The sequence below is a fragment of the Salvelinus namaycush genome, chromosome 26 (assembly GCF_016432855.1).
Source record: "Salvelinus namaycush isolate Seneca chromosome 26, SaNama_1.0, whole genome shotgun sequence".
NCBI classification, from domain to species: Eukaryota; Metazoa; Chordata; class Actinopteri; order Salmoniformes; family Salmonidae; genus Salvelinus; species Salvelinus namaycush.
In genome coordinates, this window is record NC_052332.1 from 4074083 (window position 1) to 4090036 (window position 15954).

Consider the following 15954-nt stretch of genomic DNA (forward strand, 5'->3'; position numbering starts at 1 on the left):
ACCTGTATTAATGGCACCTGTTTGAACTTGTTATCAGTATAAAAGACACCTGTCCACAACCTCAAACAGTCACACTCCAAACTCCACTATGGCCAAGATCAAAGAGCTGTCAAAGGACACCAGAAACAAAATTGTAGACCTGCACCAGGCTGGGAAGACTGAATCTGCAATAGGTAAGCAGCTTGGTTTGAAGAAATCAACTGTGGGAGCAATTATTAGGAAATGGAAGACATACAAGACCACTGATAATCTCCCTCGATCTGGGGCTCCACGCAAGATCTCACCCCGTGGGGTCAAAATGATCACAAGAACGGTGAGCAAAAATCCCAGAACCACACGGGGGGACCTAGTGAATGACCTGCAGAGAGCTGGGACCAAAGTAACAAAGCCTACCATCAGTAACACACTACGCCGCCAGGGACTCAAATCCTGCAGTGCCAGACGTGTCCCCCTGCTTAAGCCAGTACATGTCCAGGCCCGTCTGAAATTTGCTAGAGAGCATTTGGATGATCCAGAAGAAGATTGGGAGAATGTCATATGGTCAGATGAAACCAAAATAGAACTTTTTGGTAAAAACTCAACTCGTCGTGTTTGGAGGACAAAGAATGCTGAGTTGCATCCAAAGAACACCATACCTACTGTGAAGCATGGGGGTGGAAACATCATGCTTTGGGGCTGTTTTTCTGCAAAGGGACCAGGACGACTGATCCGTGTAAAGGAAAGAATGAATGGGGCCATGTATCGTGAGATTTTGAGTGAAAACCTCCTTCCATCAGCAAGGGCATTGAAGATGAAACGTGGCTGGGTCTTTCAGCATGACAATGATCCCAAACACACCGCCCGGGCAACGAAGGAGTGGCTTTGTAAGAAGCATTTCAAGGTCCTGGAGTGGCCTAGTCAGTCTCCAGATATCAACCCCATAGAAAATCTTTGGAGGGAGTTGAAAGTCCGTGTTGCCCAGCAACAGCCCCAAAACATCACTGCTCTAGAGGAGATCTGCATGGAGGAATGGGCCAAAATACCAGCAACAGTGTGTGAAAACCTTGTGAAGACTTACAGAAAACATTTGACCTCTGTCATTGCCAACAAAGGGTATATAACAAAGTATTGAGATAAACTTTTGTTATTGACCAAATACTTATTTTCCACCAACATTTGCAAATAAATTCATTAAAAATCCTACAATGTGATTTTCTGGATTTTTTTTCTCATTTTGTCTGTCATAGTTGAAGTGTACCTATGATGAAAATTACAGGCCTCTCTCATCTTTTTAAGTGGGAGAACTTGCACAATTGGTGGCTGACTAAATACTTTTTTGCCCCACTGTATGTTTGAGGAATTTTAATTATGAGATTTCTGTTGTTTGAATTTGGCGCCCTGCACTTTCACTGGCTGCTGTCATATCGATCCCGGTAGCGGGATGCAGCCATAAGAAGTTTTAAAGGTCACTTTCATTATCTGCCAAAACCAGACAAGCAACCTTAGTAGAGAACAGAGGGAAATCTCTAGTAAGATAGTGGTCAACACTAGTACCTATAGTATTCACTTGAAAGAGTGACATTCATGACAGAATAAATAAATACTCTACCTCTTGCTCCTCCAACACCAGTAGGTCCTGTGGATAGAACACAAATCACAGTTAACATCAGTTTGCCTCGCCAATGACTCACAGATCTGTTACAGTACGCAACATTTCCTTTCGGAGGCAAAGTCATTATCTGTCAGGCGATTTATTGAGCCTTCTTGGGTGTGTGACGTCACTCCGAGTCCTTACCAAAACATGGTGGATAATTTCTCTCGCCTCGGATCTGAAACCAGCAGTAACCACCAACTTCAATGAGCGTTATCTTAAAATTGAAAGATATCTAATATTCCTGCACCCCAATAACAGTAGCTAGCTACAGAGTTTGAGTCACCTCAGCCAGCAACGCTAGCTAGCTAATGTTAGCTAGGCTGTGTCTAGACTCAGGAGCTCATGGGCACATAGGCTTCAGCTGGTTAGATATAGGAAGACAGGTTTAAACGTTTGAACGCGTTCAGGCCTTGATTCCACCATATCAACAACTGGCTACTTGCTCATTTTCCGCCAAATATGTTATAAATATGTTAATATAAACTCATAGTTTATCCAGTGACCACAGCATTTAGAAGGACAGCTACTGACTGAAATGTAGCTAGCTAGCATTCTACATTGCTGGTTCACACTGGTCAGGCAGTAGCCAACTAGCTAGCTAACAGCTAATTATGGACGCCAAACAATGCAGCTAGCTAGACTCGGGAGCTCGTCAGCACATGGCCAACTGGTTAGACATGATAACACCATGTGCAACAATGTCTGAAAACAAACTAGTTGTCAGTTACATATGTTCAACTCACAGTTAGATTATCCACTGACTACCACATTTAGGAGGATAGCTAAATTACTGAAATGTAACGTTAGCTAGCTCACTGGCCGACTAGTCGTGGATGACCTATTCTTTGATAAGGTTAACTTACTCTTATCAAGCAACAGACAGTTTGTGGAAAGGTAAAAATAACAATTAGTTTGAGGAATGATCGGACAGTGAAACTAAAATCGATTGGTAGCTAGCTGGTAAGGCTTTTAGTTATGTCCCAATTAACTAAGCTGAAGCTGGGTTTCCCAAATTGTTCGATGCTTACTGGAGACAGGCCAGTACATCAGGAGACGTGGAGGAGGCCGTAGGAGGGCAACAACCCAGCAGCAGGACCGCTACCTCCGCCTTTGTGCAAGGAGGATTAGGAGGAGCACTGCCAGAGCCCTGCACATTCACATTTGAGGCCTGCTGGAGGTCATTTTGCAGGGCTCTGGCAGTGCTCCACCTAATCCTCCTTGCACAAAGGCGGAGGTAGCGGTCCTGCTGCTGGGTTGTTGCCCACCTACGGCCTCCTCCACGTCTCCTGATGTACTGGCCTGTCTCCTGGTAGCGCCTCCATGCTCTGGACACTACGCTGACAGACACAGCAAACCTTCTTGCCACAGCTTGCATTGATGTGCCATCCTGGATGAGCTGCACTACCTGGGCCACTTGTGTGGGTTGTAGACTCCGTCTCATGCTACCACTAGAGTGAAAGCACCGCCAGCATTCAAAAGTGACCAAAACATCAGCCAGGAAGCATAGGAACTGGTCTATGGTCACCACCTGCAGAACCACTCCTTTATTGGGGGTGTCTTGCTAATTGCCTATAATTTCCACCTTTTGTCTATTCCATTTGCACAACAGCATGTGAAATTTATTGTCAATCAGTGTTGCTTCCTAAGTGGACAGTTTGATTTCACAGAAGTGTGATTGACTTGGAGTTACATTGTGTTGTTTAAGTGTTCCCTTTATTTTTTTGAGCAGTGTATATAATTATAAAGCGGGTAGTTTGGGTCCTGGATGCTGATTGGCTGAAAGCTGTGGTATATCAGACAATATATCACCGGTATGATGCAAAAGTACTTGTTTACTGTTCTAATTATGTTGTTAACCATTTTATAATAGCAATAAGGCACCTCTGGGTTTGTGGTATATGGCCAATATACCACAGCTAAGGGCTGTATGCAAGCACTCTGTGTTGTGCCTAAGAACAGCCCTTAGCCGTGGCATATTGGCCTTATACCACACCTCCTCGGGCCTTATTGCTTATATCTCTGTGGCTGATACAGTGTAATCTCACCTTCTGTATCTCTGGGTTGAGAATCTCCCTCGGGCCCTTCTCAAACCTGTCCAGGTTCATCGCACTGGAGGAGAGGAGAGGAGGAGGGGTGGGAGAGGGAGGGAAAGGAGGGGAGAGAGGGAGAAGATAAAGTTCTACAATTTCATGTGTACAACATTTAAAGACCGACATCAAATCAAATTGTATTAGTCACATGCGCACAATACAACAGGTGTAGGTAAGACCTTACAGTGAAATGCTTACTTACAAGCCCCTAACCAACAATGCAATCCAAAAAATACGAATAAGAATAAGAAATAAAAGTAACAAGTAGTTAAAGTGCCGAAGTAAAATACCAGGCAGTGATGCAACTAGTCAGGATGCTCTCGATGGTGCAGCTGTAAAACCTTTTGAGGATCTGAGGACCCATGCCAAATCGTTTCAGTCTCCTGAGAGGGAATAGGTTTTGTCGTGCCCTCTTCACGACTGTCTTGGTGTGCTTGAACCATGATAGTTTGTTGATGATGTGGACACCAAGGAACTTGAAGCTCTCAACCTGCTTTACTACAGCCCCGTCGATGAGAATGGGGGCGTGCTCGGTCCTCCTTTTCCTGTAGTCCACAATCATCTCATATGTCTTGATCACGTTGAGGGAGAGGTTGTAGTCCTGGCACCACACGACCAGGTCTCTGACCTCCTCCCTATAGGCTGTCTCGTCATTGTCGGTGATCAGGCCTACCACTGTTGTGTCATCAGCAAACTTAATGATGGTGTTGGAGACATGCCTGGATGTGCAGTCATGAGTGAACAGGGAGTACAGGAGGGGACTTAGCACGTACCCCTGTGTTGAGGATCAGCATGGCGGATGTGTATTCACTACATCTATCACTCATCACACTATAATGAGTGTGTGTCAGTTTCTAAAAATACGTATTTGGGTGTTTTTGGAGCTTTTGTTCATGTCTTTTGCATGCCCTGATACTGCACAACGAGCAATGAGGAAGTGAATCGCGGCTGGGGTATGTTTCTCAAAAACAATCTAAATCACAAAAAAAGTGTCTGGACATCTTCTATAACATTCCATTACATCAAAAATCGAGATTTACTGCAGAAATAGGAAAATTCTCCTTTAAAGATGCATATGTTCATTTAAATATAACAGAATAGATGCATACAATAATACTACATATCCATAGTCAATGTGTCCATGTGAAACAGTGTATTGAATAACATCCTGAGCAGTGCTTACCTTAAGATGGACTTGACTGATAGTGTTTTAGTGGGGCTGTATGGCAGACTGATCTTCAGAGTTCCCTGGGGGAGATAGACGAGAAGAGATACAATTATCTCAGGACCGGATGTGGAGAGAAAGTATTCATCATCTATCTGAACAGAAGGCAGAAGGCCATCCTAATCAGGTGTGGTGTGGTGCTTGAATCTGAAACAGGAGCTCAGTGAGGAAGCTAGTTAACTCTTCTGAATGACTCACACCCCTCTATCTCGCTGCCAAACGCGCGAGCGCGCACACACACACACACCTCACAGCTGAACCCCCTAACTCCCCCACCCCACACACAGAAGCTATGACTCATGGATAAAGTATAAAGTTGCCCATAGACACTGATCTAAGGTCTATACAGTATATGCATTTTTCACCTTAATGATCAAGGTTTGGCATTGGGAAAGGTTGAGCAGATCCCAGATCTGTTTCTAAAGCCAACTTGCACAGATACCAATTTTTAAGGTTAGGATTTTGTAAGGGTGAGCTGATCCCAGATCTGTGCATAAAGTCAGACTTACTGTCTTCCTCCAGAGGATGGCTCTATACTGAGGGACCCGTTGGTTGTTCTGGTCAGACAGAACCACAGACAGGTAGAAGGGGTTTTTCTCTGCATCCGTACCGACGTAATTCTGGTGGACTGGGGGGAGAAAACACACACACACTGTCACACACACTCTGCTGTGTAGGACCCTTCGGTCGTGTTCACTAGGCATGAAACGGAAGAAAATGTTCCGAATCGGAGTGAAACGAGGACGCGCACTATCCAAACTTGTCCAATAAGACATTTTAGGTTTATTGTTCTGTTGCACAACTTTTTTTTTTTTACTCTCCGATGCTCTCCGATCATGTGACGCATCGTAACACCTGTATGCTTCAATTTGTAAGTTACCGGCAGGTACTTTTTTTCCTCTCCCTTTTTAGACTTCACAGTGACTGCTGTTTAGAATTGCAATACAGCAATGAGAGATCTGTATTTAAATATATATACAGTGGGGCAAAAAAGTATTTAGTCAGCCACCAACTGTGCAAGTTCTCCCACTTAAAAAGCTGAGAGAGGCCTGTAATTTTCATCATAGGTACACTTCAACTATGACAGACAAAATGAGGGAAAAAAAATCCAGAAAATCACATTGTAGGATTTTTAATGAATTTATTTGCAAATTATGGTGGAAAATAAGTATTTGGTCACCTACAAACAAGCAAGATTTCTGGCTCTCACAGACCTGTAACTTCTTCTTTAAGAGGCTCCTCTGTCCTCCACTCGTTACCTGTATTAATGGCACCTGTTTGACCTGCACCAGGCTGGGAAGACTGAATCTGCAATAGGTAAGCAGCTTGGTTTGAAGAAATCAACTGTGGGAGCAATTATTAGGAAATGGAAGACATACAAGACCACTGATAATCTCCCTCGATCTGGGGCTCCACGCAAGATCTCACCCCGTGGGGTCAAAATGATCACAAGAACGATGAGCAAAAATCCCAGAACCACACGGGGGGACCTAGTGAAAGACCTGCAGAGAGCTGGGACCAAAGTAACAAAGCCTACCATCAGTAACACACTACGCCGCCAGGGACTCAAATCCTGCAGTGCCAGACGTGTCCCCCTGCTTAAGCCAGTACATGTCCAGGCCCATCTGAAGTTTGCTAGAGAGCATTTGGATGATCCAGAAGAAGATTGGGAGAATGTCATATGGTCAGATGAAACCAAAATATAACTTTTTGGTAAAAACTCAACTCGTCGTGTTTGGAGGACAAAGAATGCTGAGTTGCATCCAAAGAACACCATACCTACTGTGAAGCATGGGGGTGGAAACATCATGCTTTGGGGCTGTTTTTCTGCAAAGGGACCAGGACGACTGATCCGTGTAAAGGAAAGGATGAATGGGGCCATGTATCGTGAGATTTTGAGTGAAAACCTCCTTCCATCAGCAAGGGCATTGAAGATGAAACGTGGCTGGGTCTTTCAGCATGACAATGATCCCAAACACACCGCCCGGGCAATGAAGGAGTGGCTTCGTAAGAAGCATTTCAAGGTCCTGGAGTGGCCTAGCCAGTCTCCAGATCTCAACCCCATAGAAAATCTTTGGAGGGAGTTGAAAGTCCGTGTTGCCCAGCAACAGCCCCAAAACATCACTGCTCTAGAGGAGATCTGCATGGAGGAATGGGCCAAAATACCAGCAACAGTGTGTGAAAACCTTGTGAAGACTTACAGAAAACGTTTGACCTCTGTCATTGCCAAAAAAGGGTATATAACAAAGTATTGAGATAAACTTTTGTTATTGACCAAATACTTATTTTCCACCATAATTTGCAAATAAATTCCTTAAAAATCCTACAATGTGATTTTCTGGATTTTTTTCCCCTCATTTTGTCTGTCATAGTTGAAGTGTACCTATGATGAAAATTACAGGCCTCTCTCATCTTTTTAAGTGGGAGAACTTGCACAATTGGTGGCTGACTAAATACTTTTTTGCCCCACTGTATTTGACATATTAGTCATTTAGCAGATGCTCTTATCCAGAGTAACTTACAGGTAGCGTATTCATCTTCAGATAGCTAGGTGAGACAACCACATATGTGACTCGTTTCAGGAAACTAGGCTTATGTCGCACGTTACTACTTCACAAGAGAGCCATTTAAGTGTAAAATAAAATAATATATACATCATTTTTTGGCAGAAATGTCTTCTGAAACATGTACACTTTTATGTGCCTTAATATCAAACTTGTATGCCATCTGAAAAAATGAATACAATTGTTAAATTGTGAGTGTAGTTGGTTTAGTCACAGACAAAGTAAGTCACCTTCCCGCTTGCCATGATTGGCTGACATAATGCTGGATGGATGAGTTCGAATTGGTCTGCCATGTAGCACGCTTCTGCACGCTGACACGGTCGCTAGTAGGACAGTGTTCCCTCCGACACATTGGTGCGGCTGGCTTCCGGGTTAAGCGAGCAGTGTGTCAAGAAGCAGTGCGGCGTGGCAGGGTCATGTTTCGGAGGACGCATGGCTCTCGACCTTCGCCAAGTCCATACGGGAGTTTCAGCGATGGGACAAGACTAACTTCCAATTGGACATCATGAAAATTGGGGAGAAAAAGGGCAACAACAACAAAAAATACGAATAATAATTGTACTCCACTATGGAAGTAAACATTTAAATAGAATGTTATGATGTCACTGCAACAACTGTCGATAGATGTAGCTGGTAAATTCGCTCTGGCTATCTACTCCAATTTCAGAGCACTCTCGTCTGAGTGTGCCAGAGCGCAGAATAACTGATGAATTTACGAACGCTCAACACCCGTTGAATATGACCAGTGTCAGTAAACGTCGGCAAGAAAAAGAAAATAAATCGCTGCCAGCAGAACAGTTAGTCACCAACACTCTGGATAACATAAAACAGCTTAACCAGCTCTGCTAGCGCGAGTAAAATGATCAGAGTAAGCTGTTCTCTCATTTGTGTCTGGAAGTAGCTAGCAAGCTAGCCAACGTTAGCCAGTTAGCTTGGGTGCTTGACTGCTGTTGTGAGGACAGAACACTCGAATCAACCCTTCTCCTCGGCCAGAGCATCCAGTGTGCGCTCTGAACGCTCTGAGAGCGAAACGCTCTGAATCTGACAAAGCTCTGAGTTCACGAATGCCCAGAGCACACTCTGGCACTCCAGATTAAATTTACGAACACACCGGTAGTATAAACCAGCCTTTAGCCTTGACATCTTTGGTTGTTTAGTATATGGCCTTATGTGAATCCTTAAAGAGATGGGTGGGGTTAAAGCTTAAGAGAGTGTGAATGATGCTGAATGGGTGTAGACAAAGAAGAGCTCTCCAGTAGGTGTACCAAAATATTCAAGGTCCATTTTCTCAAAAAGTGAGGTTACAAGTTTATCAACTTTCAAAGCAGAATTACTTTCACATTGTTCCTCAACTGTAGTGTATGATATACCATTTTCTAGCTCTGAGTCTCTAATTAAATTAAATAAATAAAAAAACAATTTCTAATTTTGCTACATAAATAATAAATCTTAAAATCGAGCCAGTTGGTCACATATCACAGTAAAAGATACAAACAGATACAAACATTCCATTCCAGCTAAACAATGGATGTATATAATTTGCCCCCAATCTATGAATCAAAATTCTGAGAGCAGTCATATTTTACACACACATGAAGGTACCCATAAGCAATAATTTCTGATAAAAAAAACACAAATGAGTAAAATTGGTGGATATAGTGTTTTGTTCCAAAACTCTTCAATTGTTGACTTTGTCCTTTGTTGTGTGGTCATAAGAGTTCATTACAGTGTCTGTTAATTTCTGGCAGGAATTAGTTGTTGCCACCACAGTGAGGCCTAGTGTTTCCTATATGGAATGTTGAGTAGGGTGTGTTTGCCTGCGTGTGTTCTGCTTGAATATATGTGTGTTTGTGCGTGTGAGACAGACATAACAAAACCCTTAGACAACACCAATCGGCATTCAGCTCCCTCTCTGTCCGGTTGACACGGCAACATATTCAGACATAACACTGACCAGACCCAACAAACCTAATTAAAAACAAGCACTCCGCTCTCCCTCTCTTTTTCTCTCTCTCTCTCCTTGACTCCATCCATTTCTCTTTATCTTCCTCTCGCTCACTCTCCTCTCTCTCCATCCCTTCCTTTCCTTCAGTCCCTCTATGGTATTCATCCTGATTTGTTAACAGTTCACTTAGGCCTGGGGTCTTGTTTTCTTGTGCTTGAATAATCGGCACACACGAACGCACGCACGCACACCCACACCTGTCCGAAGAAGCGAGGGCTCTGAAGAAGGAAGATGGAAGGAGGAGGGTAAACGCTTTTTTAACGACCGTCACGACTAGGTTCTCCGGAGGCTGTTGGCCGCTCATGTTGACTACGGAGCCAGTCAGATGTTAATGTTGTTATCCCCCTGCGTGTGTGTGTGTGTGTGTGCGTGTGCGTGTGCGTGTGTGTGTGCGTGTGTTTTTGGTTTTACAATCCTTGTGGCGACCATAAGTCCTCACAAGGATAATAAAAGGAAAGTGGGCCACAAGGGAAAAAAATATTTTAGGCTTAGGGGTAAGTGATACAATTAGGGTTAGGGTTAGAATTAGGTTAGGCGTGTGTGTGTGTGTGTGTGAGACAGAGAGTTGTGGAGCAGAACGGACCTTTTCCCAGGAAGTATTTGAAGAACCATCTGGTGTGGTACTCTGGGTTCTCCAAATGGACATCGGTTCTTCTCCAGATTCCCGGGGTGTAGTCCATCGGCTACACACACACACATACGCGCACACACGCACCACGCACAAATGTACGCACACCCACACAGAGACACACTCTGGGTTAGTGAAACGCACACGCATGCACGTACGCATATTTCACCACACGTCAGCATAAATGGTCACAGCATGACTCATCAGGGTCTCTGTACCCAGGGGCCACACACACTGATTTACGCCAATAAACGCATACATTGATCTACAGACTGACCTTCAAAACACACACACACATCATTGTTTAGTCTGGCCACAGAAGAAGAGTTCCTTTGTCATCAGTAGATCCCCCTGTCATCAATATTAACATTAAGCCCTCTGCCCACTGATCGATGCACCTCCTCCTCATTGAGTGGCTGTCCCATTGTGGATTCATCCTATTGAAGCTAAGCCTCACAGACACCCACAGACCACACACACGTATGTACACAAAAGCACACTACACACACACACACACATATCATTGACGAACTGTCAAGTGTCTTCACTGACATTTTCAACCTCTCCCTGTCTGAGTCTGTAATACCAACATGTTTCAAGCAGACCACCATAGTCCCTGTGTCCAAGAACACTACGACAACCTGCCTAAATGACTACCGACCCGTAGCACTCACGTCTGTAGCCATGATGTGCTTTGAAAGGTTAGTCATGGCTCACATCAACACCATTATCCCAGAAACCCTATACCCACTCCAATTTGCCCCAACAGATCCACAGACGATGCAATCTCTATTGCCCTCAACAATGCCCTTTCCCACCTGGACAAAAGGAACACCTACGTGAGAATGCTATTCATTGACTACAGCTCAGCGTTCAACACCACAGTGCCCTCAAAGCTCATCACTAAACACTAAACTAAAAACCTCCCTCTACAACTGGATCCTGGACTTCCTGACAGGCCGCCCGTAGGTGGTAAGGGTAGGTAACAACACATCCGCCACGCTGATCATCAACACGGGGGTCCCTCAGGGGTGCGTGCTCAGTCCCCTCCTGTACTTCCTGTTCACTCATGACTGCACGGCCAGGTACGACTCCAACACCATCATTAATAACCTCTTGGCAATAGGGGGTGCTATTTGCACTTTGTAATAATTTCGTTCCCAAATTAAACTGCCTCGTACTCAATTCTTGCTCGTACAATATGCATATTATTATTACTATTGGATAGAAAACACTCTCTAGTTTCTAAAACCGTTTGAATTATTTCTCTGAGTGAAACAGAACTCATTCTGCAGCACATTTCCTGTCAGGAAGTGAGATTTCTGAAATCGAGGTCCCTGTTCTGAGGTCAGTTTATAAGTCCCCATGTAAGCTATGGGGCTACATGCACTGCATACGCCTTCCTCTAGATGTCAGTAAGCGGTGAGAATTTGAATGGAGTGGATTGCACCATCTGGGAGACTATAAAAGCTCATGGAACGGAAGTACCGTTCTTTTCAACGGGGCGCCTGGCGCAAGAGGGACATCACAATGGCGTCCTGCAAAAGCTTTCGTTTTAGCAGTTCTATATCTCCGGTCATGTTTTTATTCGTTATAGGTGTTAAAGACATCATAAGGTAGTTAACCTCTTGTTGATAGGGGGAGCTGTTAGCACTTTGTAATTATGACGTTCCCAAATTAAACTGCCTCGTACTCAATTCTTGCTCGTACAATATGCATATTATTATTACTATTGGATAGAAAACACTATCTAGTTTCTAAAACCGTTTGAATTATGTCTGTGAGTGAAACAGAACTGGACTTAGAGCAATTTTCCTATGAGGATTTGAAAATGCTGAAATCTGCTCGCTGTTCCCAGAACAGTTTATTAATTTGCCTGTCCTCTATTGGTTGAGATGCACTGCATACGCCTTCCCCTGGGTGTCAGCGAATAGAGGGACTTGAAATGGAGTCTCTAGGCAGATCTGAAAGTTTATAAATTGCTTGGAAACGAGGTGTCCGCTCTTTTGACTCTTCGCTCTGACGCATGAAGGACCTTGGCATGTCGTGCTAGAAGCTCCTGTTTTAGCTCTTAGATATATCCGGCTCTGTTTTTATTCGATATAGGTGTTAAAGACATCATAATGTTGTTATTTTAAACCGAGTTATATCAGTTTATGTCAGTATATTGCGATTTTCGGGTATTTCATTTCCTGGCGTTCTAGGGGGTTGGGTATCTCTCTCTCTCATGCTACTGTTTACTGCTAATTGCAACGTGGAAGAGGACGTTCTCCAACCTAGCAACGATTCTTTTGGACAAAGGACACCTTTCCCAAGATTCTGATGAGAGTTCATCAAAAAGTAAGAACTATTTATGCTGATAATTCGTTGTTCTGTGGAAAGATGTCATATAATAGTTCCGCCATGAATTTCGGTGCGTCTCGCTTTAGCGCACGCTGTATGCTTGAAGTAACGTTAATTTTAAAAATGTAACCCAGCGATTGCATTAAGAACTAATTTGTCTTTCAATTGCTGTCCAACCTGTATTTTTTAGTCAAGTTTTGGAATAGTTACTGATTAGAATAGGTGCCTCTTCAAAGATTTCTCCTGCCATTTTCTGGGCAGCTTTGCTACTTTTCTCATTGTATAACCACGATTTGTGCCGCTAAATATGCACATTTTCGAACAAACTCTATATGCATTGTGTAATATGATGTTATAGGACTGTCATCTGAAGAATTCTGAGAAGGTTAGTGAAAAAATGTATATCTTTTGGTGGTTTATACGTAATCGCTATGTTTGGCTTGAATCAATGCTGTTGTGATGTTTGCTATTGTGGTATGCTAATATAACGCTATATTGTGTTTTCGCTGTAAAACATTTAGAAAATCTGAAATATTGTCTGGATTCACAAGATCTGTGTCTTTCAATTGCTGTACGCTGTGTATTTTTAAGAAATGTTTTATGATGAGTAATTAGGTAATACACGTTGCTCTCTGTAGTTATTCTAGTCGCTTTGGTGAGAGTTGTGATGGTGGCTGCAATGGTAAACTATGATTTATACCTGAAATATGCACATTTTTCTAACAAAACATATGCTATACAATAAATATGTTATCAGACTGTCATCTGATGAAGTTGTTTCTTGGTTAGTGGCTATTTATATCTTTATTTGGTCGAATTTGTGATAGCTACTGATGGAGTAAAAAACTGGTGGAGTAAAAAAAGTGGTGTCTTTTGCTAAAGTGGTTAGCTAATAGATTTACATATTGTGTCTTCCCTGTAAAACATTTTAAAAATCAGAAATGATGGCTGGATTCACAAGATGTGTATCTTTCATCTGGTGTCTTGGACTTGTGATTTAATGATATTTAGATGCTAGTATTTACTTGTGACGCTATGCTAGGCTATGCTAGTCAGCTTTTTTACTGATGGGGGTGCTCCCGGATCCGGGTTTGGGAGGAATTAGAGGTTAATTTAAACCGACTTATAGCAGTTTATATCAGTTTATTGCGATTTTCTGGGATTTCTTTGTGACGCGCTTTCACGAGTTGGACACCTCTCCAGTGGGTGGCTATCGTTAGCTGCTATTTCTACAGGAGAAGAGGACATCTTTCAACCAAAAGACGATTGTTCTGGAGAAAGGACACCTTGCCCAAGATTCTGATGGAAGCTCAGCAAATAGTAAGCAGTCTTTATGCTGTTAATTCGTATTTATGTTGACAAATGTCAAATAATAATTCCGCCATGAATTTCGGTGCGGTCTCGCTTTAGCGCACGCTGTATTGCGCAGTAACGTTAATTTAAAAAATCTAACACAGCGGTTGCATTAAGAACTAATGTATCTTTCATTTGCTGTCCAACCTGTATTTTTTTAGTCAAGTTTATGATTACTTATCGATTAGAATAGGTGCCTCTCCAAGATGGCGCCGGACAGATTGCTTGAAGTTTTGGCCACTAATCACATTGTATAACCACGATTTGTGCCGCTAAATATGCACATTTTCGAACAAACCCTAATATGCATTGTGTAATATGATGTTACAGGACTGTCATCTGATGAAGAATATCAAGGTTAGTCAAAAATTATATATCTTTTGCCTGTTTGTTACGATCGCTAACCTTTGCTGCTGGTAAATGGTGTTGTGTTTCTGGCTATTGTGGTAAGCTAATATAATGCTATATTGTGTTTTCGCTGTAAAACACTTAAAAAATCTGAAATATTGGCTGGATTCACAAGATCTGTGTCTTTCATTTGCTGTACGCTGTGTATTTTTCAGAAATGTTTTATGATGAGTATTTAGGTAATTCACGTTGCTCTCTGTAGTTATTCTAGTCGCTTTGGTGAGAGTTGTGATGGTGGCTGCAATGGTAAACTATGATTTATACCTGAAATATGCACATTTTTCTAACAAAACATATGCTATACAATAAATATGTTATCAGACTGTCATCTGATGAAGTTGTTTCTTGGTTAGTGGCTATTTATATCTTTATTTGGTCGAATTTGTGATAGCTACTGATGGAGTAAAAAAATGGTGGAGTAAAAAAGTGGTGTCTTTTGCTAACGTGGTTAGCTAATAGATTTACATATTGTGTCTTCCCTGTAAAACATTTTAAAAATCAGAAATGATGGCTGGATTCACAAGATGTGTATCTTTCATCTGGTGTCTTGGACTTGTGATTTAATATTATTTAGATGCTAGTATTTACTTGTGACGCTATGCTAGGCTATGCTAGTCAGCTTTTTTACTGATGGGGGTGCTCCCGGATCCGGGTTTGGGAGGAATTAGAGGTTAAGTTTGCTAATGACACGTAGGCCTGATCATCGACAACGACGAGACAGCCTATAGGGAGGAGGTCAGAGACCTGGCCGTGTGGTGCCAGGACAACAACGTCTCCTCAACGTGATCAAGACAAAGGAGATGATCGTGGACCACAGGAAAAGTAGGACCGAGCATGCCACCATTCTCTTCGACGGGGCTGTAGTGGAGTAGGTTGAGAGCTTCAAGTTTTGGCATGGGTCCTCAGATCCTTAAAAGGTTCTACAGCTGCACCATCGAGAGCATCCTGACTGGTTGCATCACTGCCTGGTATGGCAAATGCTCGGCCTCCGACCGCAAGGCACTACAGAGGGTAGTGCGTATGTCCCAGTACACCACTGGGGCCAAGCTTCCTGCCATCCAGGACCTCTATACCAGGCGGTGTCAGAGGAAGGCCCTAAAAATTGGCAAAGACTCCAGCCACCCTAGTCATAGTCTTTTCTCTCTGCTACCGCATGGGAAGCGGTACCCGAGCGCTAGGTCTGGGTCCAAGAGGCTTCTAAATAGCTTCCACCACCAAGGCATAAGACTCCTAAAGGTCTAATCAAATGGCTACCCAGACTATTTGCATTGCCCCCCCCCCCCATCTATTTTACACTGCTGCTACTCTCTGTTATTATCTATGCATAGTCACTTTAATACCTCTACCTACATATACATATTACCTCAATTACCTCGACTAACCGGTGCCCCCACACATTGACTCTGTACCGGTACCCCCTGTATATAGTGTCGGGTTCACCTAGGGGTCATGATAAGGGCTGTAGCAAAATGTTTGATTTATTAGAATAATTGATTATGCGTATGTTGTATTAATAGAAGGGGAGGGGTTATAAGACCCCTCCCTCCTTACATTTATAGGGTCCTAGACTACAGATTAACAATATATATATTCATTATAGAGGTTTAGAATTGTTCCACAGTTGTTTTCTAGTTCTCTCTCTCTTGTAAAGAGACCCCTCTGAGAAATGTGTGACTGAGACAGAACTCTGCAGGAGAGTGTAGGA

General features: G+C 42.9%; 1 protein-coding gene across 1 annotated transcript in view; it reads right to left on the reverse strand.

Annotated features, from left to right (window-relative positions):
- LOC120021788 (GTPase-activating Rap/Ran-GAP domain-like protein 3) overlaps positions 1–10197 on the reverse strand; it is a 55962-nt gene extending 45765 nt beyond the window's left edge. Inside the window, exons 1-5 of the mRNA XM_038965639.1 lie at positions 10101–10197; positions 5458–5576; positions 4907–4971; positions 3679–3742; positions 1589–1615 (exon numbers count right to left, since the gene is read on the reverse strand). Of these exons, the coding sequence (XP_038821567.1) occupies positions 1589–1615; positions 3679–3742; positions 4907–4971; positions 5458–5576; positions 10101–10197 (372 nt within the window). The remainder of the gene's footprint in view (positions 1–1588; positions 1616–3678; positions 3743–4906; positions 4972–5457; positions 5577–10100) is intronic.
- Between the last annotated feature and the right edge of the window lie 5757 nt (positions 10198–15954).